This window comes from Myxocyprinus asiaticus, chromosome 36, assembly GCF_019703515.2.
Source record: "Myxocyprinus asiaticus isolate MX2 ecotype Aquarium Trade chromosome 36, UBuf_Myxa_2, whole genome shotgun sequence".
In the NCBI taxonomy this organism is placed as follows: Eukaryota; Metazoa; Chordata; class Actinopteri; order Cypriniformes; family Catostomidae; genus Myxocyprinus; species Myxocyprinus asiaticus.
The window spans coordinates 38,129,400-38,154,113 of NC_059379.1; the positions used below are offsets into that span (position 1 = coordinate 38,129,400).

A 24,714-nucleotide genomic window follows, 5' to 3' on the forward strand; every position below is an offset into this window, starting at 1 on the left:
GTTTATCCGACAGGTTAATAGCCCGTTACAGATCTGTGAGGCTGAGATCCGATATGAAGCCATGGATGGCAATAAATGCACGAGACTGAGAGGTCTGTGACAGAGCTGGAACGATCCAGCAAGGGACAGTATTTATATCACTGCCAATCACCAGGGAGTAATCTTGTATGGTACGCAACATAGCAGTTAATTTAGCAAAATAAATTGAGTTAAAATAGAGAAGCATTAACAGAAATTAAATCAAATTTGTCAATCGATATGTTTTTATATAAGATACACTGCCATCCTCACTCCCAAACATTCCCAGAATTGTAAGATAGGTTATGTTTCAAAACTGAGTGATCCTTTGGATTTAGACTCAACTAAGGCTGATGCAGCCACATAATAAAACTGGTGCACATCGGCAGCCTTCAAGTGAGACTCTTAAGATAAACGCTGTCAACATGGTGCCTACGTAAAAAACGAAACATGCAGCTCGCTTGATTTGACCGTTTAGCCTATTTACATTCCAGTTAAGTATTTATAGTTACCATGTAAAATTTGCTGTTTGTATATAACAATGAAGGAAAAAAATTTAACACTATCCACCTCCATCCTAGCACAACAAAAAGAGGAAAACCATAACCCACATTTACCCCGGTCGCCTTTAACCACCCCTGTGATGACGAGGAGGGCGGGGTGGGCCGTGATGACACAAGGCCGGCCTTGAATCGCGCTAATCAAACGGGAGGTGGATAAAGACGAGCTGGAGGTGCCAGTTCGAGAGAGACACGCACACGGCCACATTGTGTGTGTCTGTGTTCATGTTTGTTTTATGTTGTTTTAAGTTGAGTTTTACCATTAAACTTTGTTTACTGTTCAGCCGGTTCCCGCCGCCTCCTTGCCCGTCCTTTAACTGTTACAGTGGTGCCGAAACCCAGGAGGGAAGAGGGATGCACTTTCGTGGAGTCCTCTCCGCTGCCATCTGCCAGGGGAGCAGCCGTGGCCATCTGCGGGGACGGCGGGGTCGGTGCCGGCCACCGAGAGCCAGAGGAACTGTTGCCATCCGCTGATGAAGGGGAGGAGTGGTTCCGTCCACCAGGGGCCAGAGGACTCGCTGCCATCTGCCGGGGGAGGAGCGAGCTGTTGTCCACCAGAGGCTGGAGGAGCGGTTGAGGACCAGGCGACAGCGTGTCTTCTCTCTCGCTCTGTCGCTCCACCTTGCTCTTTCCCTCTCCCCTTTCCCTCTCTCTCTGTCACTCTGCCTCGCTCTTTCCCTCTCCCCTTTCCTTCCCCTCGTCTCTCCCAGGGCTCCAGAAAGGTGGGGAAGACCTGCCAGCAGGCACGGCCAGAAGGGCAACACCCCCCCCCCCTCCAAGAAGTGAGTCGGGCTATGGAGAAATGTGACGAGGAGGAGGGCAGGGCCGAGTTGTGAGGACACATGGCCGGCCCTGACTCGGGCTAATCAGCTGGGAAGGGGATAAAGACGAGCCGGAGGCACCAGTTCGAGAGAGAGAGAGAGACACACACACACACACAGCTGCATTGTGTTCATGTTTGCATTGAATTGCATATAGTTTAAGTTTGTGCCCTGCTTTCCCCTACATATTCATATTAAATTTATTAGGGCTAAATTATTAGGCTACACTTTATTAGGGGTCCAAGCACCGAATGTGATGGAACCTTATTGTATTTGTACTGATTTTATTATTATTATTAGGGGTCTAAGCACAGAAGGTGCTGGAACCCTATTGTATTGATTTACAATACAACCCTATTTCTTATTAGGGCCCAATCACTGTGTAACAGATCTCTAAATTCAGGCAATGGAGGAGCCAGGAGACAACGAAGCAGGTTCAAGGTCAGTCTTTTTATTCTCTCTCTTACACACAATCAATGGTAACCGTCGGTAACAAAGAAAAAACATTCTAAATAAATGAAAGCACTAGCTAATCAACCACTCTCTCGGTTCAGGGCCGTCATGCTTTCTGGTCACTCTCTCTCCCTCTCTGATGCTCTGGCGTGCCTTTTCAAGTCTCCCTCTGCTATAACTATAATGAGAGACGTGTTAGAGATAATTATGAACCAGGTGACGAGCCTTACCACTCTCTCTCTCCCGCAGACACATGACCACACACCCCATGCTACATGCCCCCACCGCTGACTCAGGTCGGGGCAACACCCGGCCTACCTACTCCCACCCATTTCTGGAAAGTTAGCCACAACCACAGCCCCCGGTCTGTGGACCACCTTGAATTTAAAGGGCTGGTGAGCCAGGTACCAACGGGTGATCCGCGCGTTAGTATCCTTCATTCGGTGGAGCCACTGCAGAGGAGCGTGATCGGAACAGAGGGTGAAGGCTCGCCCCAGCAGGTAGTAGTGGAGGGTCAGAACAGTCCACTTAAATTGCAAGACACTCTTCCTTGATGGTACTATATTTTGTCTCCCTGAAGGAGAGCTTGCGACTAATAAATATCACTGGCCGTTCCTCCCCTCCCACCTCCTGCGAGAGCACCTCGCCCAGCCCCCTGTCAGATGCATCAGTCTGTAAAACAAAGGGGAGAGAGAAATCAGGTGCATGTAGAAGTGGACCCCACACAGTGCGGACTTGACCTTAAGGAAGGTCTGTTGGCACGACTCTGTCCACTGGACCGGATCGGGAGCCCCCTTTTCAGTAAGGTCAGTCAGCGGGCTGGTGACATCAGAATAACTAGGCACAAACCTTCGGTAGTAGCCAGCCAGCCCCAAAAACTGCCTTAAACCCTTTTTGGTCTTGGGCGCCAGGCAGGCTGCGATTGCTGCGGTTTTGTCAACCTGTGGACGCACCTCCCCATGACCCAAGTGGAACCCCAGATACCTAACTTCCATCCACCCCATTGCGTACTTCATCGGGTTGGCCGTGAATCCCGCCTGTCTCGGCGCTCTCAGGACCGCCCTCAGATGTTGCATATGTCACTGTCAGACATTACTGTAAATGATGATGTCATCTAGATATGCGGTGGCATATGACATGTGCGGTCTGAGGACCTTGTCCATAAGGCGCTGAAACGTGGCTGGGGCTCTGAACAAACCGAACGGAAGAGTCACAAATTGGTGTAATCCAAACAGTGTGGAAAAAGCAGTCTTTTCTCAGGACATTGGCGTTAAAGGGATCTGCCAATAATCCTTCGTTAAGTCCAGCATCAAGTAAATTTGAGCCGCGCCCAGCCGACGAGTAAATCGTCAATTCGCAGCATTAGATAAGTGTCAAATTTGGACACCGCGTTCACTTTCCGATAGTCAACACAGAAGAGGATAGAGCCGTTGCTCTTCGGTACCTAAACTACCAGGCTGGCCCAATCGCTGTGCGACTCTTGTATTACAGCCATTTCAAGCATTGCCTCTAATTCTTCCTGAACTACATTTTTCTTGTGTTCAGGAAGACGATAGGGGCGGCTACGAACCACCACCGCCGGGGTGGTCTCAGTATGGTGCTCTGAGGTTTGTGCGACTGGGTAGGGGTGAAAACACGTCTGTGAACTCCGCTTGCAACCTGGCAATATCTGTAAGCTGCGACAGCGAGAGGCGGTCTCCGCAAGGGACCGGGGTGAATGAACTTAATGTGGAGAAATACCTCTGGCTCGAGCTCCGCACTCTCCGGAACTACTGTCGCCAAGACTACAGGTACCGCCTCCCTCCATGGTTTGAGGAGGTTAAGGTGGTAGGTTTGACATGCCCCTCTCCTATCTGTTCGGCTGTTGTGCAGGGGCAATGCTTCAGGATATCGCGTTGCATAGTCCACCAGAACTAATACAAAGCGACGTCCGCGTTCAGTCCGTTCTAATGGCCAGACGAGATCCATGCAATTCTCTCGAAGTGGATCTCGATCAACGGCAATGGGCATAATGGCGCTTTTGGGGTGGCCGGTGGATTTACCAACTGACATTCACGGCACGCCGCACACCACTTGCAAACGTCCCCATGAATGCCTGGCCAAAAGAAACGGGCTATTATACGGTTCAAAGTCTTTTCGTGACCTAGTGGCCAGCCATTGGATTATAGTGAGCCACCTGAAAGAGTGTTTCCCGACGGCTCTTTGGTACTAACAGCTGAGTTAATTTTCATTGGTTTGAGTGTCTTACGTCACTCGATACAACCGCTCTTTAATAATAGAAAAGTACGGGGTTGTGAGCGCAACACTGGGCTGGAGCTGTTTACAATCAATTACTTTCACGTGGTCGAAGGCGTGCTGGAGGGACTCGTCACGTGACTGGTCTAGAGGGAAATCCACTGGGGAAAAGACCAGTGTCCCCAGCTCCATTACTGGACACCGCTCCTGGCTATTTTCGGTTTCCCCACAGCTCCAGCAGACCGGCCCAGGTCTTCCTTCCAGACTCGTGGGGGCGGTCTCTCCAACCTGGAGGGGATAGCGGAGAGAGACGGGGGTAGGAGGGACAGACAAAGAGAAGGGTCCTCTGGACCGGGGACAGGGTTTGGGCGGGCCTCCCCACCTCCGAGGAGCCAGAACTGGGCAGGAGTGAGGGGAATGGGGGGAGGGAACATGAGGCACAGGGGGTGGAGAGAGAGAGAAGAGACTGTACCTCCTGGGAACACTGCCATGTAGTTCTCTGCCAGCTAGACGGCTCCCAATTACACCGGGCGGTGGCACTGGACCCACTCAGACATGCCTAGGGGGAGTTGGGAGACGAACTGCTCCAGTACCACCAGATCAACCACTTCCAAGACACCGCGGGTTCCCCCTACCAGCAGCCATTTCCGGCAGGTGTCACGGAGCTGCTACGCAAAAGCGAACGGGCGGGCGGCCGTCCTTCCCGAAACTCAACGAGCGGAAGAGCTGCCGACTCTGCTCCGGTGTCTGACCAACCCATTGCTGGATGGCCGCCTTCAGGTGATTGTAATCCAGGAGTCTGGTGGCGGGGAGTTGTTGTGCCACCAGCTGTGTCTCCCCAGAGAGCAGGGGCAACAGGCGGGCCGCCCACTGATTGGGAGGCCACTTCCAATCCTCCACGGTTTTCTCAAAGAGGTCGAGAAAGTTGTGTGTGGGTGCAGGGAGGAGTTCTGTAGTGCCACCTAGAAGATGGGCATATGCGGGGGGCTCTGTAGCACATCCCTTTTGAGCTACTGTCACCAAACTTTGTATACATATAGATCTCATCAAGCCAGACAACTTTCACACTGACAGTCATAAGCTTTGCCCAACAGCAAGTCGGCCATTTTGGATTGTTTGAAAAATGCCTGCTCTGGAATTTGAAATACTCCTAATAGGGATTTCATGTTACAGGTACCAAATGCAGGTGATATCATGCCAAGACATTGATGTTAAATTGCGAACAGATTTTTTTATATATCGAACGGTGTTGCCATGGCGACACGATAGTCATGTCAAAAAATTGGAAAAAGGAAATGTCTCATCTTCTGCGGGCATGGTGTAATTTACATCAAAATTGAGACAAATGTTTGTCCTTGTGGGCTGATCACATTGATGTGGCTATTGTGGTCACAGTCATATCGCCACCAACTGGTGGAAGGAAGTGTGGTGCTTTTAACAGACTTTGAAATATCCCTCTTATGTTTACCTGAATTGCATCAAAAAAAAAATTTAGAATAATGTCAAGACAGTGCAGATTTAAAGTTCTGAAGGGATTCTTAAATACTGTTACCATGGCAGTGCATTAAATATTATTATTTTTATGTATATTCGCATGTTTTTGAGGTACTTTGAGAATTTTCATGATATTTTGCACACACAGAGTTGTTGGCCATTAGGACTTTGCAAAAGTTAACACATAGGCGTGGCTGGGGAGCTCTGTAGCGCCACCTTTTGTCAAATGTGGTGGGGTCAGTTTTTTTCTACGGTCACCAAACTTGCTACATATATTGCGCTTATCAAGCTGGACAACTTTCAAATTACAGTCATTAGCTCCACTCCACAGGAAGTCAGCTATTTTGGATTGAATGTGCATTTTTTTTTTTTATTAATCGCAGGCCCTGAATTTTGAATACTCCTCTTAGGAGATTCATGTGACTGGCACCAAACTTAGGCAATATTATGCCAAGACATTGAAGATGCTGAATTGTGCACATATTTTTGATATTTTGTTTGATATAGTGTTGCCATGGCGAGGCAATAAATTAAGGGCAAAAATGTGAAATGGGAAGTTCATTATAACTTCTGTGTGCATTGCTGAAATTTGATTTTCATCAAAATCATACAGTTAATAACTTGCATTTCAAGTGGCTGATTGTTGTGAAATTTACTGTGCACTTTTAGGTTGCCAAACTTGGGCTGTATACCAAATTTGGTGAGAATCGGCCTCAAGGTTTTGCTATAATGAGCTAATTTGCATTTTTGCTAATAACTTCAGAATTGTAAGGGCTAGAATAAATTATTTTACCTTCTGATTCCTTGAGTCAAGACAAACAAAAAGTATATCTCTGATTTTGTTTCCGTCTATAAAAAATTTCTGGCATTTTGATTTTTTTTTTTTTTTTTTTTTTTTTTTTAATCTGTTTTTGCGAACTCCTCCAAGGCAGTTTGTCCGATTTGCTCGAAATTTTGCAAGTATCATCTAGGGACCGTCCTGACAAAAAATATTGTTGGGATTTTTGATTTATGAAATCATTTAGGCTAATAAAGATATAGGCTATTAAATTTTTTAGGCGTGGCCCTAATTTACTCGATGGTTTATATCTTCTGAATTCAAAGTCCAAACTTTATGAAACTTGGTATACATTCATACCAAAACATTTTGAGGATGCTTCCAATTTCGCCCATAGGGGGTGCTACAACAAAAATTCCTTATAACTGTGCAACCGTTTGAGTGAAAAAGTTTACATTTGTATACATCATCATTAAGTCACGTGTTAACATTTTACAAAAATGATTCGACAAATCAACAAACATGGCCGTCAGCAGCCAATCAAATTTCAGCAGCTAATAACGTGTTGCAAACGGCCGACTCTTATGAAATTTATGGTGCACTTGCAGGTCGCCAAAATTAGGCTGTATACCAGACTGTGCAAGAATTGGCCACAAGGTGGCACTATAATGAGCTAATTTTAATTTTTGCCAATAACTTCCAAAACGAGAAGGGCTAGAATAAAAAATCCACCCTGTGCCTGTAACACTTAGCAGAGATAAGAGATGGTGGATCTACATGCAGGCTTTTTAATGGAGATGATGAAAAAGGAGAATATAAACAACAATCATAGGACTATACAAGGAAACATAAGAACTGACAATAAGTCAGTGAAACTAGAAGGTATATATACAAACAAATGATTGATGAGGGAACAGGTGAGGAAGATGGGGAACATATGGCTGTGATGAGGGCAGTGCAACAATTGTCCCATGTAGTATGGGACAAACTAACAACAGAAAATATTAACCATGTCAAAATAAGACTCCTCAAGAACAGAAAGGTGACAAACTGTGACAGAACCCCCCCCCCCCAAAGGGTGACTCCTGGCACCCAAAGATGGATGAGGAGGGCAGGATGAAGCAGATGATGTGGAAGGATCCAGGGGTCAATTATGAGGCCAAGGAGGAATTGGCGGACAATCAGGTGGTCGGGGAGGAGTCTGCACGGCAGGGATTGGGTCAGGAGGCCTGGAAGGCGGCCACAGAGCAGGGACAGGGTCAGGAGTCTTAGGAGGTGAGGTGGAGACTTAGGTGGTGGAGCTGAGGGAGGCTCGGCGAAGGCAGGCAGAGCCATGAGAGGCTCGGGGCGGAACTAGAGAACTTGGAGACTGGAGTGTAGCTGACGGCTCAAAGGTCCAGGGTGGAGCCGGAGGCTCAGAGGACCAAGGCAGCGCCGGAGGCTCGGAGGACCAAGGTGGAGCTGGGGTATCGGAAGACTGAGCAGAGCCGGTGGGACTGAGGACTAAGGCGGAGCCGAAGGATCGGAGAGCCAAGGCATAGCCGGAGGATCGGAGAGCCATGGCGGAGGGACGAGGAACCCGGTGAAGGCAATAGGCTGGAGGACCATGGTGGAGCCGAGGGGTTGTAGAGCTGAGGTGATGTCGAGGGATCGGAGGGCCAAGGTGGAGTCCAGTGCTCTGAGGGCCTAGGCGGAGTTAGAGGGTCGAAAGTTCCTTTCGTCTTTGATGTCATGGGGGCGACGGTCAAGCCGGTGACTTGGGGAGAACCGGCTGATCAGGAAGAGCAGCTAATGTCCTGGGTGGAACCAGCGGAGGAGGAAGGGCCATTGTGCTGGACAGAACCAGGGAGTCCATGATGCTGGAAGGAAACGGCAGAGGAGGAAGGGCTAGGGTGCTGGATGGAACCAGGGAGTCCATGATGCTGGACGGAACCAGCCGAGGAGGAAGGGTACTCGGGGTGGGCACAAGGGTGGGAACCAACTCCAGGTCTAATAGCTCAGTGAGAGCTGGCTCTGGGATGGACAAGGCTTGCAATGCTGGCTCGTTGGTCGTGGCAGGCGTGGGCATTGGCTCGTTGGTCGTGGCAGGTGTGGGCATTGGCTCGTTGGCTGTGGGAGGCTTGGAACAAGGAGCCATGGAAGGTCAGAAGGAAGGAGCCATGGAAGGCCAGGAGGAAGGAGCTGTGGAAGGCCGTGGGGCATTCTCTGTGGGGGGTGAATTAACGTCCTCTTCCACTTTCCCTACAGTAAAAGGTGAGCCACTTGGATTAAGAGCCAATTCCACAAACTCGCATAATGTCCAGTGAGGGTCCGCCAGAGGTAGCTGTGCCTTCAATGCTCCATTCAGACCGGCTCTGAAGAAGGATATCAGAGCGCGGTCATCATAATGTACAACATTTGCCAGCTCCAGGAACTCACGGACATGATCTTCCAATGGCTGGTCCCCTTGGGTGAGGAGAATTCGAACAGCCACTAGATCCATTTGTGAGGTCAGTTCTTCTGTAATGCTTAGCAGAGATGAGACGACGGATCTACACGCAGGCTTTTTAATGGAGAAGATGATAAAAGGAGAATACAAACAATGATCATAGGAATATACAAGGAAACATAAGAACTGAAAATAAGTGAGTTAAACTAGAGGGTACAGGGTATATACACAAACAGATGATTGATGAGGGAACAGGTGAGGAAGATGGGGAACAGATGGCTATGATGAGGGCAGTGCAACATGGGAATTGTAGTATGGGGCAAACTAACAACAGAAGACAATAACCATGTCGAAATAAGAGTCCTTAAGAACAGAAAGGTGACAAACTGTGACAGTGCCACCCTTCTGGCCGTGCCCTTGAATCCATTCCAATTATTGTATTCTCTGATGTGGTTTTTGTTGATCCATTTAACACATTCTGTCTCTATTTAGCGAGTGTACTTGTTCAAAAATCTCAAGCACATTTTGCTTCGCTCTTGTCAGTTGCATATGCTGGTAGAGGCTACATATTCGAGAGTGGCACAAGAACACGTGCCCCCGCATTGATGTGCTTTTTGTTTCTGTTTCATGCTGTGGTCTTATCTCTTTCATACAAATATGGAATCAACTACTCACCCTATTCTTAGATCTGCTGATATGCAGTAGGGATTTTGCTTAGTTTATTAAAAAGCTGTACACTAAGGGGTTTCGTATCTGGAATCACTCACATGCAAGCAACATCACATCAACATAGATCAAAATATCACTCGAGATTAAAAAAAAAAACACTCGACCAACACATTGTAAAAGGTTTCATTGTTATTTGTATATTTATGTACTCCAATAAATGTTGATTTAGCATTTTTTTTTTTTTTTTTGAAAGAAATCTAGCAAATATACAGTGAGATTCACTAGTAAACATTCTTCACACCACAGTGAAGAATTTTAAACTATTTTATAATTTAATGCAAATGTTTTCATTACAAATGATATAATCAGAATAACAATTTGAGTAAAAGGTAGTTGTGTAGAAGGTGTTTGTTTCCCCCATTAAGAACAATGTGCATTTACTTTTAAATTGTAACACAATTAGATTTAGGCCTAAATTTAGCACGTTCTATAAGATGACCCCCAATCTAGGGCAAGAAGGTAACTTGTCCCAGCTGTCATTTGATTTTTTATAAAATGAATAAAATGCATTTTATATCATTCTGATATCAAGTTTTTTTTTTTGTCAGCTAATGTAACACTAAACAAAATATTTCATGTTATGTATTTTTTCACAATTAAGTTGATTATTTACATAAATAATGACAGAAAAATCATTGTCCCAGTAAAATTGATTCATCTAAAAGAACTTTTTCTATGAATTACATACAGGCCTGTTAATAAATCCACATTTAGCTACCCATGTATTTTATTAAAAGTTTATAAAATACATGATTGCAACATCACCTGATTTTAGGGTTCCCCCCACCTCTGAAATCTCAATTTTGGCTAGTGAAAATGCTGAGTGGCTAGTGACCTTGGAAACTACCAGCCACAGTGGCCAGTGAACCAAAAAGTTAATTTCAAACCCTATTTATAATCATGTTTTTTGTTGGGTTTTTTTTTTTAGAGCTAATATCACTTTCTGAATTTGCCAAAATGCTTTTTTTTTTTTTTTATCCCCTTTTTCTCCCCAATTTGGAATGCCCAATTCCCACTACTTAGTAGGTCCTCGTGGTGGCACGGTTACTCACCTCAGTCCAGGTGGTGGAGGAAAAGTCTCAGTTGCCTCCGCTTCTGAGACAGTCAATCCGCACATCTTATCACGTTGCTCGCTGTGCATGACGCTGCGGAGACTCGCAGCATGTGGAGGCTCATGCTACTCTCCGCGATCTACGCACAACTTACCACATGCCCCATTGAGAGCGAGAACCACTAATCACGAGGAGGTTACCCCATGTGACTCTACCCTCCCTAGCAACCGGGCCAATTTGGTTACTTAGGAGACCTGACTGGAGTCACACAGCATGTGCTGGATTTGAAATTGTGACTCCAGGGGTGGTAGTCGGCGTCAGTACTCGCTGAGCTACCCAGGCCCCTGCCAAAATGCTTCTTAATATAGCCTATTTTTATTTCCTTTAAAAATGCAATGCATTCAGTCTTAATCCATATAGTCCCTTTCTTGAAATCGCAACAGGAAAGACAGTTTCAGTGTCAAATTATGTAAATGCATTTACTATATTAAAAAACTTTAAGTAATCTTTTAATAATAACTTTTAAATATTTTTAAAATAAGTAATACTGCTCAAAAACAGACCTTGGCCATCATGAGTAAAAAAAACTATTTTAAAATAAATAATATAACATTATATTAAAATATTTAAAACAGTATATTATAATATTTCAAACAGTAATAATGATTTGCAACGTTACTAATGTTTTGGCAGTATTTTTGATCAATTTAATGCATCCTTGGGTGAACAAAAGCATCAAGCATGTATGTCTGTTTACATTTCGGTGACAGCTGAGGAGTCAGTAACGAGTCATTGAAAGATAGAAACGTGGAGGGAGGAAATATAGACATTCTTTTTTTATTTGTTGAGCAAAAATACAATTTAACACTTCTTTGAAGTGTTTTAGAAAGTAATTGAAAAAATTAAATATGTGAATACTCTTCCCATTAAGTAATGAGTTAGGAGTAATCTGATCACAATTTTAGAGGATTAGTAATTTGTAGTGGATTTGTGGTTATTTTGAGTAATTTACCCAATACTGTTTATTAATGTCTAAAGTCATTTACAAAAGCCTTATAAATCATTGATATGTGATTATAACATGCATAAAAAGGGTGACTTTCTTGCAAGACCTTCCAAATAGTGAGCCATTTTACCTAACATGCTGTAAATGCTCAATAACACTTATTCAACATTAGTATCCTGTCAAGAACATGTAAAGTGGAAAAATAATGTATTTATTAAGGAGCTGGCAACATTAGAAACAGGGGTGTCAGACCGAGGGTAGTAGTGGACCTGAGCAAGAGGGGCCCTCAATGTGGGGGATCCACAGATTGGGCTACATTGATATCCCATTATAGTATCATGACATTTTTTTTATTTAGTAGTAACATAATATTTTGGTAGGAATAAAACATATGACAGCATTTTCCATCTGTAAAAATTATGAATAATATTATAATAATATAATAATATTATAAAGAATATGTGAAGAATGCAACTGGGATGATGTATCATTTTTTTCTGAGAGGTGCAGTTTCACTGTACTAACGCAATGAATAACCTGTGTTGTTTTCACTGATTTGCAAGGGAGAGGAAAAACTGATAATTACTTTCACTGTCATAAAATATATCTGAATAAAATAATGCAAAATTCAGCTTCATGGCTAGTAAGATTTTTTAAAATATTTTTACAATAAATAATTTACAAATATAATTAGTTTAATAAAAATCAGTTAATTTCAGACTCTGCGTAAATGTAATTTAGCAAATTAAGACTTGCTAAAACTACCTGAGAGCAGTAATGCCTCAGAATAGACTGAACAAACAGCACTACTCTTATTTCTGAGATTTTATGATGATGCTGCCAACAAGAAAACTCTTTTCTATATAATTTATTTTGTTAGTCAGCATTGTTCATTTTTATTTATTTATTTTTACTTATTTTAACTAATTAATAGTTTGATTCAAAGAAAACTGAGTGTTTGGAAAAAAAAGTTGTAAATTACTTACATAATATAACTGCTAAATATCTGCCTAAAAAAAGTTTATATTACCCCCACCTCAAACTCTAATTGTTTAGGGGGCCCTAAAATAGTTCTGTGCCCGGGCTCACCTACTAAATAGAATCCAATATACAAAAAGTTCAGTGTGGTTAATTGTCATCAGGTTTTATTATACAGTATGATATATGCTGTGAGTGAGCATGAAGACCTGAAAAGTATTTTTGCAGAAGACTTTAGGAAACTAGGACTAGGTAAGTTGGGACACCACTCGGAGTAGCATCATTCTTTTGACATCCATGTGACAAGGAAAGTGACAACACAAGTGAGTCAAGACATTAAAGTAATTAATATAAACACAAAGCAGACTGTAGCAAAATGACATAATCCCTCCTTTTAATCTTACTATAATATATTTTTGCTGCATTGTGACATAAATTAAACAATAGGGTCTTTGTTTTTTATGAATATACTAATAAAAGTATCTGTTTAGAACTTATAAAATTTAAGTTAAAATGTTCACTTTTTGGCATGTATTGCATGAAAGTCGGCCTTTTTATTTATTATGTTATAACTGCTTGTCAATGATTTATAATGAATTTGAAAATTACTTATTAGGCTTTAATGAACCGCTTTATAAAGCCTTAATTAATGTTGTGTTACTGAGAAAGACATACAGTAAATTATGTCAGAATCTAAATTTTAGGTGAACTATTCCGTTAACGGAGGAGAACCTCCAGCAGACCATCACCTGTGATCTCCTCCCAGCATCACACAGGTTTTGCCATCATTCTTGATCTTCTGCACAGTTCCTGCAAGCAGCTCATTGGCTCGGCCCACCACTCTAGGAGTCCTCACTCGGCCAACAGGCTCATCTTCTGGAACTTCTTCAAATGTCAAATTTCCATAATCCTTCACTACACAACCTGAAGAGGAACAGAGGAACTAAAATGAGTGGTATTTTAAATGCTGAATTCATACTTGGATGGCTAGTGATTGGAGCTCTACTAGTCAAGGTGTAGACTCCATTGTACTAATGTAATGAGTAATTGAATGAATGAATGAATGATGTTAAAAGTACCCTTCAAATATGCAAAAATCCTGGAATGAATATGTAAATAAATTACACATTTTCGACAGTCTGTCACTTATTCATGTAATGTGTCTTAGGCCATGCTATAATATCATGTATTATACCCTAGCTGGAACACTGTATTGACCAATCTGCAACCAGGACCGGAAATACCAAAATGAACTTAGAAGTCCCACTGAGTTCTCGTTTTCAAAATCAACAAAAGTTATGGAGTAACAATGTTAAACATTGCTTGGTTTGTTCAGCTGAGATATGCAAACATGTTTCTCTCTCTTTCAGTAATAGAACTCTGTTACTATTGCAGAATTCACAAACAGTGAGAGGGTGTGTGTGTGTAGCTTTGCTGCTCCTATTAGATTGAATGTTTGAAAGTTAATATATAAAAGAGCACACTGATAGCAGGCACACTGATCTACTATTCCCAGGGTTGGGAAATAATGGAATACATGTACCAGGATAATGTATTTAAAATACAAAATATTAGAAACTGTGTTCCACTACAGTCACAATTTTAATCGTTGGTAATCAGAATACGGTTACAGTCAATACATTTTGATTACGGAAGAGATTCTTTCATTTATTTAATTTAATATTTAGTCTATTCAGTTGGAAAACTATAAATGATGCAATCCAAAGAGCATTTGAAGAGCGGTGAAATACCTTCTCATTATGTGTTACATTCATACAAGCAGACAGAGTTTTAAAACCATTATAAGTGAAAAAGTGAATATGATGTAATTGAGGAAATTTCACTTTGAAAGTGTGAGAATCCAGAGATTCTTTTATTTACTGAGATACCAACCTCCACAGCTTTACCACAGGAGAGAGCATAATGGTTGATCTGGATCTTGTGAGTCTTCCAAGTCCATCGTATAATGGCTCTCACGCAGGGTTGAAAAATTTGGCTACCTATTTGGAGTGATATTGATGACATGGCCAGGGCCACATTAATGCATGGGCAAAATGTTTACCATAGTACCTTAATGTGGCCCTGGACATAGTACACATATATGATACTAGTAATAAGATACTAGTTATTATAATCTGACTTTAACTCTGAGAAGGCACCTTTACTAAGTTGGGACAGTGCTTCTAATGAAAACATTTGTTTTCTTACGAAATATAATTTTTCCTTCTAACAGGCTCTTAATAATTTACAGTAAGTCATCTTTTGAAATATCTAAAGGCAAGCATGGCAAGTTTGTTGAATATCAGACATTATTAGAACAGGAGGAAATCTTTGTTCATGATTTGTCAAAAATTCACAGAGGTCCAGACTTTAAACCTCTTCATTCCACATTGTACTTGCCCTTATGAAAGTTTAGCACACCATAGTTCTTCTATTGTTTACAGTATCTGGCATTTGTAATAGTAAGGCCATAACCACATTCTGTAAGACTATGAATCGCTCCTCATATCCTTGGTTAGGTTAATGTAGCTAGCCCTTCTAAAAACAAATGTCTTATTTATGACTGTAATCTTGGTTCCCTGACAGAATGGAACGAGATGTTGCGTCAGTCCAGCTCCTTGCAGGAGTGACAATCTCTGAAACCCTATAAAATCATGCCAGTTTCATTGGCAGATGGCGCATGACTCTCTGTCCCTTAACAGCGAGAAATAAGCAGTGTGGCAAAGCTTCCCTCCTTTCAGGGAAACAAGATTAGTCAAAACCAAGACGTTCCCCTTTCAAGTCAGTCAGTTTGAGGCTGCGTCAGTAGCTGATGCTATTGGAGTTGTATACCATAATGTCATGCTACTGATACACACACACTCGGGCAATGCCAACTTGCCAACAGGGTGCCACTTTAACTGTTCCTCGCTGGTGAAACGACCTGCTAAACTCCACCCGAGATACCGATTCTCTTGCATAATCAAAAAAGGTCTAAAGAAGCATCTCTTTCACCAGCATTTAACCCAATCCTACTTATGCAATACATTATTTTCTTATTCTTAAAAAAAACAAACAAATTCAAATCTATTATTTGACGTTGTCTTTCACTTTCCTCTCTACTTATGCTTCTCTGAGCATTTTGCAACTTTGTATTACAGCACTTCTCTTATTACAGACTCCTTAAGATGCATCGCTTCTGATGTATTCCTCATTAGTAAGTCACTTTGGATAAAAGCATCTGCTAAATGAATACATGTAAATATAGCGAAAAGGCATTGACTTAATCACACCTTCATATTGAAAAATAGGAAGAAAGAGGAAGAACATATAAGCATTTATGGTTAAATATTAAGACAGTGACACAAACTATCCTGAGTAGTGAACAACGTCCAAAACTCAATTTCGCACCCAGTGGGAAGGAGCAGTTAGCCAGAACTGTCACAGACTGAGAACATAATACATGAAACATTACACACTCTCATTCTCACATCGTGGGAAAAGACAGAAAGAGAAAATGATCCTAGACAGAACACATTATACAATCAATCTAACCAACAAGGTAGTGAAGCATTCAACAAACTCATATTTGCATTCAACATAATGTGAAGAGAGCAAAGGACAAGATGGTCACAAGATCAACAGTCTGTACAAGTGACAATAGCTGACCAGGTAGTGAAACATTGACACTTCCCTTCACAATAAACTTGGAAGAGGAAAATACGGCACAGTCAAAAGACCAGGCAATGCCCACCAGCCATCAGGGTAGTGAAAAATCATTGATATAACCTCACTTTCATAATGAGAAACAGAGAACAAATAAACCATTTATGGTAATAGCATAACAATGACACTGGCCACTCTGGGTAGTGGAACATTGTGCAGAAAAATTTCCTTCACACACAATCGGAAGAGAAGAGACAAAACGGTCATAGACCGGGAACATGAAACAATGTAACATGAAACAAAGAAAAAGTAGTGAGGTAGGAAACATTCAAGTTATTAAACCTGGTAAAGGTTTTAGGTGAAGTCCAGCCTGCAGCCAGACAGATGTCCTCTAAGAATATGCCCTTTACCTACGCCCATAAGGTGGCCATGCTCCTGGTGGAATGAGCATTAACCCCCATGGGACACTGTATGCCTATGGCATCCACAACCCAATGAGAAAGCCTTTGCTTGGAGATGGCCAAACCTTTTCAGACAGTCTGAATTGACACGTTCGGGCGATCTACATATGTAATGCCCTCACATGGCAGAGCATATGCAGCCTTTTAGCCTAGTTTAACTCAAAGGGAAGAGGAGAGAAAGCCTGCAGGGTGACAACCTGAGCCCTAAAGGGGGTGGCCAGCACTTTAGGCTCATAACCCTCTCTGGGCTTGTGAATTGCTTTTGACAAGTCATGTCTAAATCTCTAAGCAAGAATCGTTGACCAACAAGGGCTGAAGGTCTGTGACATATCTGATTAAAGCCAACGCAAGTGGCGCACAGTCTTCTAATAGAGTATGGGTAAGCTTACTGCCTCTAGTGGCTAAAACGGGGAACATATAACTCTATTCAATACCAGCGCTAAGTCCCAGATCAGGACGGTAGCAAGGTGAGAGGGTCTCAACCGTCTTGACCAGAGGGTGTTTGCCCACAGAGAAAACACTAAAGGGGACATGGCAGGTCACTATGATAGCAACATATTCTTAAAGCATGGATGGAGTAAGTCCTGAATCCAACCACTCTTGCAAATAGCAGAGTATGGCCTTCACAGTGCAACACACTGGATCCTCACCTCGGGAGGAACACCAGTCAGCGAAAAGTTACCATTTTAAGTGATACAGCCACATTGTTGTGAGGGCCCTGGCCTGTAGTATGGTCTCAAGCACAGCACTTGTGTATCAGATGATTCCCATTCAGGGGCCAAACAATAAAATACTCCACAGCTTGGCTGGGATGCCAGATTGTGCCTCGAGCTTGCGAGAGCAGATCCTTCCTCAATGGAATTTCCCACGGGAAGCATCCAACAGCTCTACCAGCTCCAGGATCCAAAGGCTGTTGGAAAACTTTGGCGCAACCAGCAGCACGGTTTACCTGTCTTCCCGAACTTTGCACAGCACTTATTGTAGCAAGCGGGCAGGAGGGAACACATATTTGCATTTCGCTGGTCATTTGTGAGCTAAGGTGTCCAAGCTCAGCAGAGCCTGAGGCACGGAATACCAGAGATGACAGTGCGTCGTCTCCACAGAGGCAAACAGGTCTACTTCTGCTTCCCCAAAAGCCTCCTAAATACTCTGAACTATCTGAGGATGAAGTCTCCATTCGCTGCTCTGTAGATCAGGTGGCCAGGGACATTTTGATAAAACATACCTCCAGAAGAGAATTTGTCACGCCAGAGCCAAAATCGGGCACTATTGCACTCCTCCTTGCCATTTTTATGCACCACAACTGCAGTGTTGTCCATGTGGATCAGAACGTGAAAACCCTGCACGTCTGACCGAAAAGCTCTCAGGGCCAAAAGGACAGCCAGCAGTTCTAGACAATTTATGTGCCATGCAGTTTGCACACCTGTCCAGGTGCCAAAAGCCAGACAACCACTGCACAGGGCTCCTCTGTGTTAGATGCATTGTCATGAAAACTTTGCAACTAACCACTTAGCAATGCCCTTCTGACAAACATGGGTGTTCACTAGGAGACGTAAGCTACCATGTCGACATATATGATGAGGTACTTTCGAGTTGACCCAGCACTGAGAGGTTATAAGCCCAGAGGAGTGTTGGCGGCTGCAGCGGCCATGACATAGGGCTACTGTACTCCCGGCTTAAAATACATCAAGCACTGGAGGACAGACTGAGTGCATTCATTGGTCAGACACACCGACATGGACACAGAGTTTAGTTTCATCCCCAAGAAAGAAACTTGCCGACTGGGTACCAACATGCTTTTCGCCCAACTGACTCTGAGGCCCAACCGCTCCAAATGCGTAAGCAACAGTTCCCTGTGCCTGCACGTTTGTTTCTCGGATTGAGCTAAAAGCAAACAATCTTTGAGATAGTTTAATACACGGACACCGCTAAGTCCCAGCAGAGTGAGCACCGCATTGACGCCTTTTGTAAATGTGCGAGGAGCCAGGGTCAAGCCAAAGGGCAGGACTTTGAATGAGTATGCAGTCCCCTCAAAGGCTAAACTCAAGAATGGCCTGTGAAGAAGGGGCTATTTGTACATGAAAGTATGCATATTTCAGATCGATCAACACAAACCAGCCCAGAGGGCAGACATGAGACAAAATCTGCCTCTTAGTAACCATCTTGAATGGATATTTCTTGAGCATCCCACCCCACCATTTTTCGGTGATGAGAAAGTAGCAGCTGAAAAATTCTTTCTGTGCGTCGCATGGCGGTACATTATTGCATCTTTGGTGAGGAGACACTGTGCCTCTGAGTGCAAAATCGGCACATCCCACACTGACTCGATGGAGCAGAAAATGCTGCTGCATCGAGGCAGCTGCCTCACAAACTGAAGCACATAGCCATTTTCAAATGTGCTTAGCACCCTGCTGGAGATTCCTGGAAGATCGTGCCTGGGGAGCAGATGCTCAGCATAACAGAGTCTGTTAAAGCTGGAGACTTGCTCTTTTTGTGTGTTTTTTGGTGCCTCAGAGATGTGTGAGAACTTTATTGGAATGTGACAAACATCTGACATGGATCCAACAAAACAGCAAACACATCTTGATCATGTCCTTGATCCTGGCATGGAACGATAGGGAGAGTCTTTACGGGGACACAACGAAGTGTTCTGGACCTTCTTTGGAGCCAGAGTAGACTGATCCATGGGCTCTAGTCCCTGCTTAACAGTTCTCTGACCATCAGGAATCCTGGTGGGATGAGAGCCGGAAAGTACAACCTTGCGTTTAGGCCATGGCAGCTGGGGCTTTATCGGTGGCTCAGTCTCCACCTTCTGGGCAAAAACTGGAGAGGTGGCTGCACTCTGCTTTTCTGGATGCTGCCCCAAGGAAGAGTGTGAGCGAACCAGCTGTGCTACAGTGCCACCCCACCTTTGCAGAATGTGCTTGTTGGCCATCTATTGCTTCTTAGCTGACTCTCGGTGAAAGCACTCATGGCATCTCCAAAGAGTCCTTTCTGTGTCACTGGAGAGTCGAGCAGAATGACAAATTAAGCCAGACATGATGCTCAGTGGACACCAGGCTTCCCATAGATCAGCCAGCGGCAGTCCGAATGAATTTGTTCATGAATCCAAATTAAAATTGTAACCGTAAACTTATTTTAAACTTCACAACTAAGAAAAAGAGTTTTTCAAAGTAAATGTAACAAAAACACCTCTGATGCCTTTCATATATATATATTTTTATGATTAGTATCCTGCTGAACAAACTTCAGAGTGGTTTCAGAATGAAAGCATATGCATTAGGTGTATGAAGACAAAACTGTCCTTCAACAAAATTCTTATTGCGTTCTGTTGACATTTCAATTATTTGTTGCTTTTTCCACTCCACTCAAACATAGACTAAAGATAGTAAAAGCTGCATTAGTCATTACAACCAAGGTTATTATGTTTTGAATTTTATTGTAGTTTTTATTTTTACTTTATTTTCAATTTGTCAGTTCAATTTAATGTAGTTTTATTTAAAATGATCCCTATCTAAAGAAATAATAGTTTATACTGAGATTTCTTTCTGAATCTTTTTTCTCTATCTGCCGACTGATTTGGGAAAATACAGTACATATAAATGAGTCAACACAGTAGTAATTAGCACTCGCTGAGAAGTTATGTCTCACGATTTGACTGCAAATGCTAAACATCCAAAAACACTGGAAAAGCCTACTGATAATATTAGGGCCATGTCGTCATGGACATGATTTTCTAGTTAATTTTCAGGAAACCGCACAGTGCAGGGTATTTCTGCATGCTGCTCGTGTACCTAAATCCCTGATGCATCTGTGTGCATCTCGCAGCTTCTGCCGTAGAAGATAAAAAATATATATAATAATTGATATTTGCTTGAGTGGCAGCCGCGTTGGTCTCTAATTAATTGAGCTCTTCTTTAACTACAAAAACAAGAATAATAATAATCTTTAGTCATAAATTTAACAGAATTGTTCTTCAAATGTGTCAGAGATGTAGGCTTAAAAAAGATGTGTATAAGTTACCTGGTGGTTTACAATAAAAAATAAAATAAAATAAAATGTAAAATAAAAACATCGTAACCAATTAAATTCAACTCGTAACATGAAGTTTAGCTTCATACACAAAATCCGCCATCGAATAATACATTTATTTTATAGTCTATAATTAAATTATAAACAAAACATTTCACTGCCCAAAATATCCTAATATTTTATTGTGCATGGTTGAATGTTGTGACAGTTTTTTAAGGCATAGTTCCTTGATAGTACAGTGGTATTTATAATCAGACCACAACCACAGGTAAGACCAAGACTCATTACCATGGTGTCTCTGATAAAAAACAAACTATTATTATGAAAAAACTATACATTTATTAACACAAAATATAAACATTTGGATTCTGCTATAGTTGTAACTGAATTGAATTAGCCTGTATAATCTTACTCCCCTAATATATTTAATAGAGCTATATGAATAATATAATACAATTAATAATGAGAAAAAAACATTTCTGCCTAAATAAGATACAATAGTGTTTAGTGTTACTAAAGTAAATCGATGGTACATTTTTGTAATGGTGGAGTTGGAATGAAAACACTTCAAATTTATGGCACAATGTTTCCTCCCGTTTTCCTTGTCAGTGTTGTTTAGAATGGTGGGGCTGTTTAATAATGTTTTAAACTAGTTTAAACCTAAAACAAAATTTAGTCGCACTGACAGGAAAATTTTTATTCACAGTCTTGGAGCCCTGTTGAGTAATGGGAAGTTGGAAATTAACTTTTTTTTTTTTTTTTTTTTGCAACATCAAGATTTTAGGTTAATCAATGAATCAATAAGGAAAGGTTTATATTTTAGGTATTAAGAAATATTTTGGGTTTAAGGGTGTTAAGCTCAATCGATTGCATTTGTGGCATAATGTCGATTAGCATAAAAATTATTTTAGATGAAAAAATCTGGGTTATGGAAGTGAATGGGGCCAATGTGTAAACATTAAAATACTCACTGTTTCAAAATATAGCCACAAGACATAAACAAAATGTGTGACATTATTTTAGTGTGATAAAATTGCATACAAGACTTTGTGTTTTCAACTTCGTTGCCATGACAACATAACGTTGTAAACCCTAAAACCTTAAAACTGCATAAAAAAGGACCATTTACAGTTTTTTTTACAACTTTACAGTCTCAATTATACAAAAGTTTTATCAGAAGAATTAATGTGCGCTTTTATCAAATTCACATTTCTGCCTTCAAACTCTCCAAAAATTGGTATAATTGACTTCTATTGTAAGTGCTTCATTATAACCTTGATTTTTTTTTTTATTATTATTATTATTTTAAGAAAAGGAAGGACAAGTTGAAATACATTTTTGTGGTTAAAAAACATTATGCCACAAATGCTGTCGATTAAGCTCAACTTTTTGTTTTTTAAAGGAAAATTCCTTAAATAATCCCGAAGTGTGACAAATTAATTTGTACAAAATATGTGCAAATAGCATATTCTGTGTAGTCTCTCAATTAATATGAGCTCATAAAACTGAATGCATAATAATTATACAAGACAAATGTTAGACAGATTTCTTTTTTCTTTTTTTTTTACATATAATGTGTAACATACAGTATGAACACTGGAAAGCTTTACCTAATAAATAAAATACATTTTAATTCAGTATTTTGCTGTGCAGCCTTTAAAGATACAAACTACCCAAACAGTTATACTGTATATGGGTAGTTCGCATGAAATATTTTTGGGAAGTACTACATCTAAAACTACTTTAAATAGTATTTTGCTCATTCTTTTGCAGCTTTTATGAGCTCATATCAATTTTGAGACCACATTCATTATTTGTATATAAAAATCTATTTGGTAGGACCATTTATACTACTGAAGGCAACAGTGTGATTAAAACAGAAATAAACATTGATATCACATAAACAGTGATATTGACCAGGTGCTGACCAGTCACAGCACCAAATAGGCAACAGTGGCGTTGCAAGGGGGTGGCTTTGGAGACTTAAGCTCCTGATGTAGACCTGTTATTATCCTAGCCCCTGATCTTATTTGAAGACATTTCACTTCACAAATAAAATATGTTTTAGCATGTTGCCTCTGTTTGCCCAGTAATCCGTCCATGATGAAAAGCAGTAGGCGCTGGCCATGGTAGATTGCCTCTTGCATGTTTATTCATTTCACGCCCGTCAGCTGGACTTTAAAGCCCTCATATTTGTAGCCAGCTGTGAACACTACCTGTTCCGGTGTAGTGCCGAATTTTGACTCTCTAGTATCCTTATGTTTAAGTGTAGGTGTTGGGATGGGCTTTAGAGGTAGGGACCAATGATCAAGGGCGTAGCGGTTGCCGAGGATGTGGGGGATACGTCCCCCGTACTCTTTAAAAAGGTGATTTTTGTCCCCCGCACTTTTCCAAACTAAACCCATACCAAGTCCAAATGGTGGATTTGTATACAGTATTCTTTGCGTTTTGTTACTTTGGGCTGATTGGGCGGCCATCCAGCCAATCACAGGTGAGTTTCATGAGCTGAAACAACCCTTACATAATAGGCCATCAGTCAGACAGTCTAATCAACGTGGCTCTATTCATTTCTACAAAGTTGCTTTCAACTATGGTCATTTATCCATGTTCTTTATCAGCATTGATGTTGATCTAAATTAATAATCTAGAGATGAGGAACACACAAATGAGAGTTATTTATCGGCATATTGTTCTTGATTGGCAGCATTACGTGAAATGCACTGCAGAAAAACAAAAACAAAGGACAATCCTTTAAAGCACACATTGTAAGTGGAGTTTATATCAGCTAATGAGTCTTCGTTAAGTTATGCTTTTTACGTTATGCTTGTGAGGTAATAGTTTGATCGGTTCTTTTTGCCAATTTAAGCAGATTACTAGATCTGTGTTAAATATGTAAAGCTATATTTAATATCAGCTCCTGTTTTTTACCTCTATGTTGGTGTGCAGTCGACAAACTGGAGGAAAAAGATAGATCTGCTGTGTTCTTAGAACACATTTTACTGAAGTGAATCAATATGTAGACATGCTTTTTTATCCATGAAACTCATGATAATTATTAGAAGACTATTATTGTTGTCTTTTGATAAAAGTCATGCTCAGCATCTCACAAACTGTAGGGAAATGATAGATTTGCTTTGTTCTTATAATGCTTAAAACCTCTACTAAAGTCTCTTTGTAGGTCTGTAGACATACACATTTTTAAAAAATGTTTATTGTTGATTCAGTGACTAACTAATTTCACACAAGACACTCATTTGCCAACACCTTCTGGCATCACCAGAAATGGTCACTGAATCATTAAATGGATCTAAACTAATTATAGGGAACGTAGTCAAAACATTCAAGCCACTTGGATTTAAATCCACAATGCACAAGCACAGAGTAAAAAATAAAATTATGCACATGCACAATTGTCATTATTGTAATTGATTAAATAATTTATTCAGGACCAACTTGTACTCAGTCTTTGAAACAGAAGTGCTCCACAAGGTGCCCTTTTGCAGCTAATTTTGCAATTATTTTGCAATACTTTAATCTTTAAAATACTACAAATATTAAAAGTAAATAATACGTATATATTAATATAATACTTATATCATACTTATATATTAATATATACTGTAATATATTAATACCGTACTGTAAGTATTGGGTCTGTGCGAGCCACCTACTGACAGTTGTGTGTCACTTTTAAACTGACTGCTACGCCCCTGCCAATGAGGTTAGGGTTAGGGCAGGGTGTGGATATGGATTTAACCACTGGAGTCGTATGGATTACTTTTATGCTGCCTTTATGTGCTTTTGGAGCTTCAAAATTTTGGTACTCATTGTGAGTACCTACAGAGCTGAGATATACTTCCAAAAATATTTGTTTGTATTCAGCAAAAGAAAGAAAGTCATACACATCTGGGATGGCGTGAGGGTCAGTAAATGAGAGAATTTTCATTTTTAGGTGAACTGTTCCTTAAGCTCAGAAGTTAGACATCAAATCTGAATGAACATAAGATTTTTGGGTGAACTATTC

The 24,714-nt window shown here is 41.3% G+C and overlaps 2 protein-coding genes across 2 annotated transcripts in view; one reads left to right on the forward strand and one right to left on the reverse strand.

The window, feature by feature from the left end:
- LOC127427157 (U6 snRNA-associated Sm-like protein LSm5) overlaps window positions 1-24,714 on the forward strand; it is a 298,822-nt gene that overhangs the window by 145,637 nt on the left and 128,471 nt on the right. The window lies entirely within an intron of this gene.
- The window catches only part of arg1 (arginase 1), a 75,564-nt gene that overhangs the window by 46,638 nt on the left and 4,212 nt on the right, over window positions 1-24,714 (reverse strand). The window contains exon 3 of the mRNA XM_051674552.1: window positions 13,302-13,476. Coding sequence (XP_051530512.1) covers window positions 13,302-13,476 — 175 coding nt within the window. The remainder of the gene's footprint in view (window positions 1-13,301; window positions 13,477-24,714) is intronic.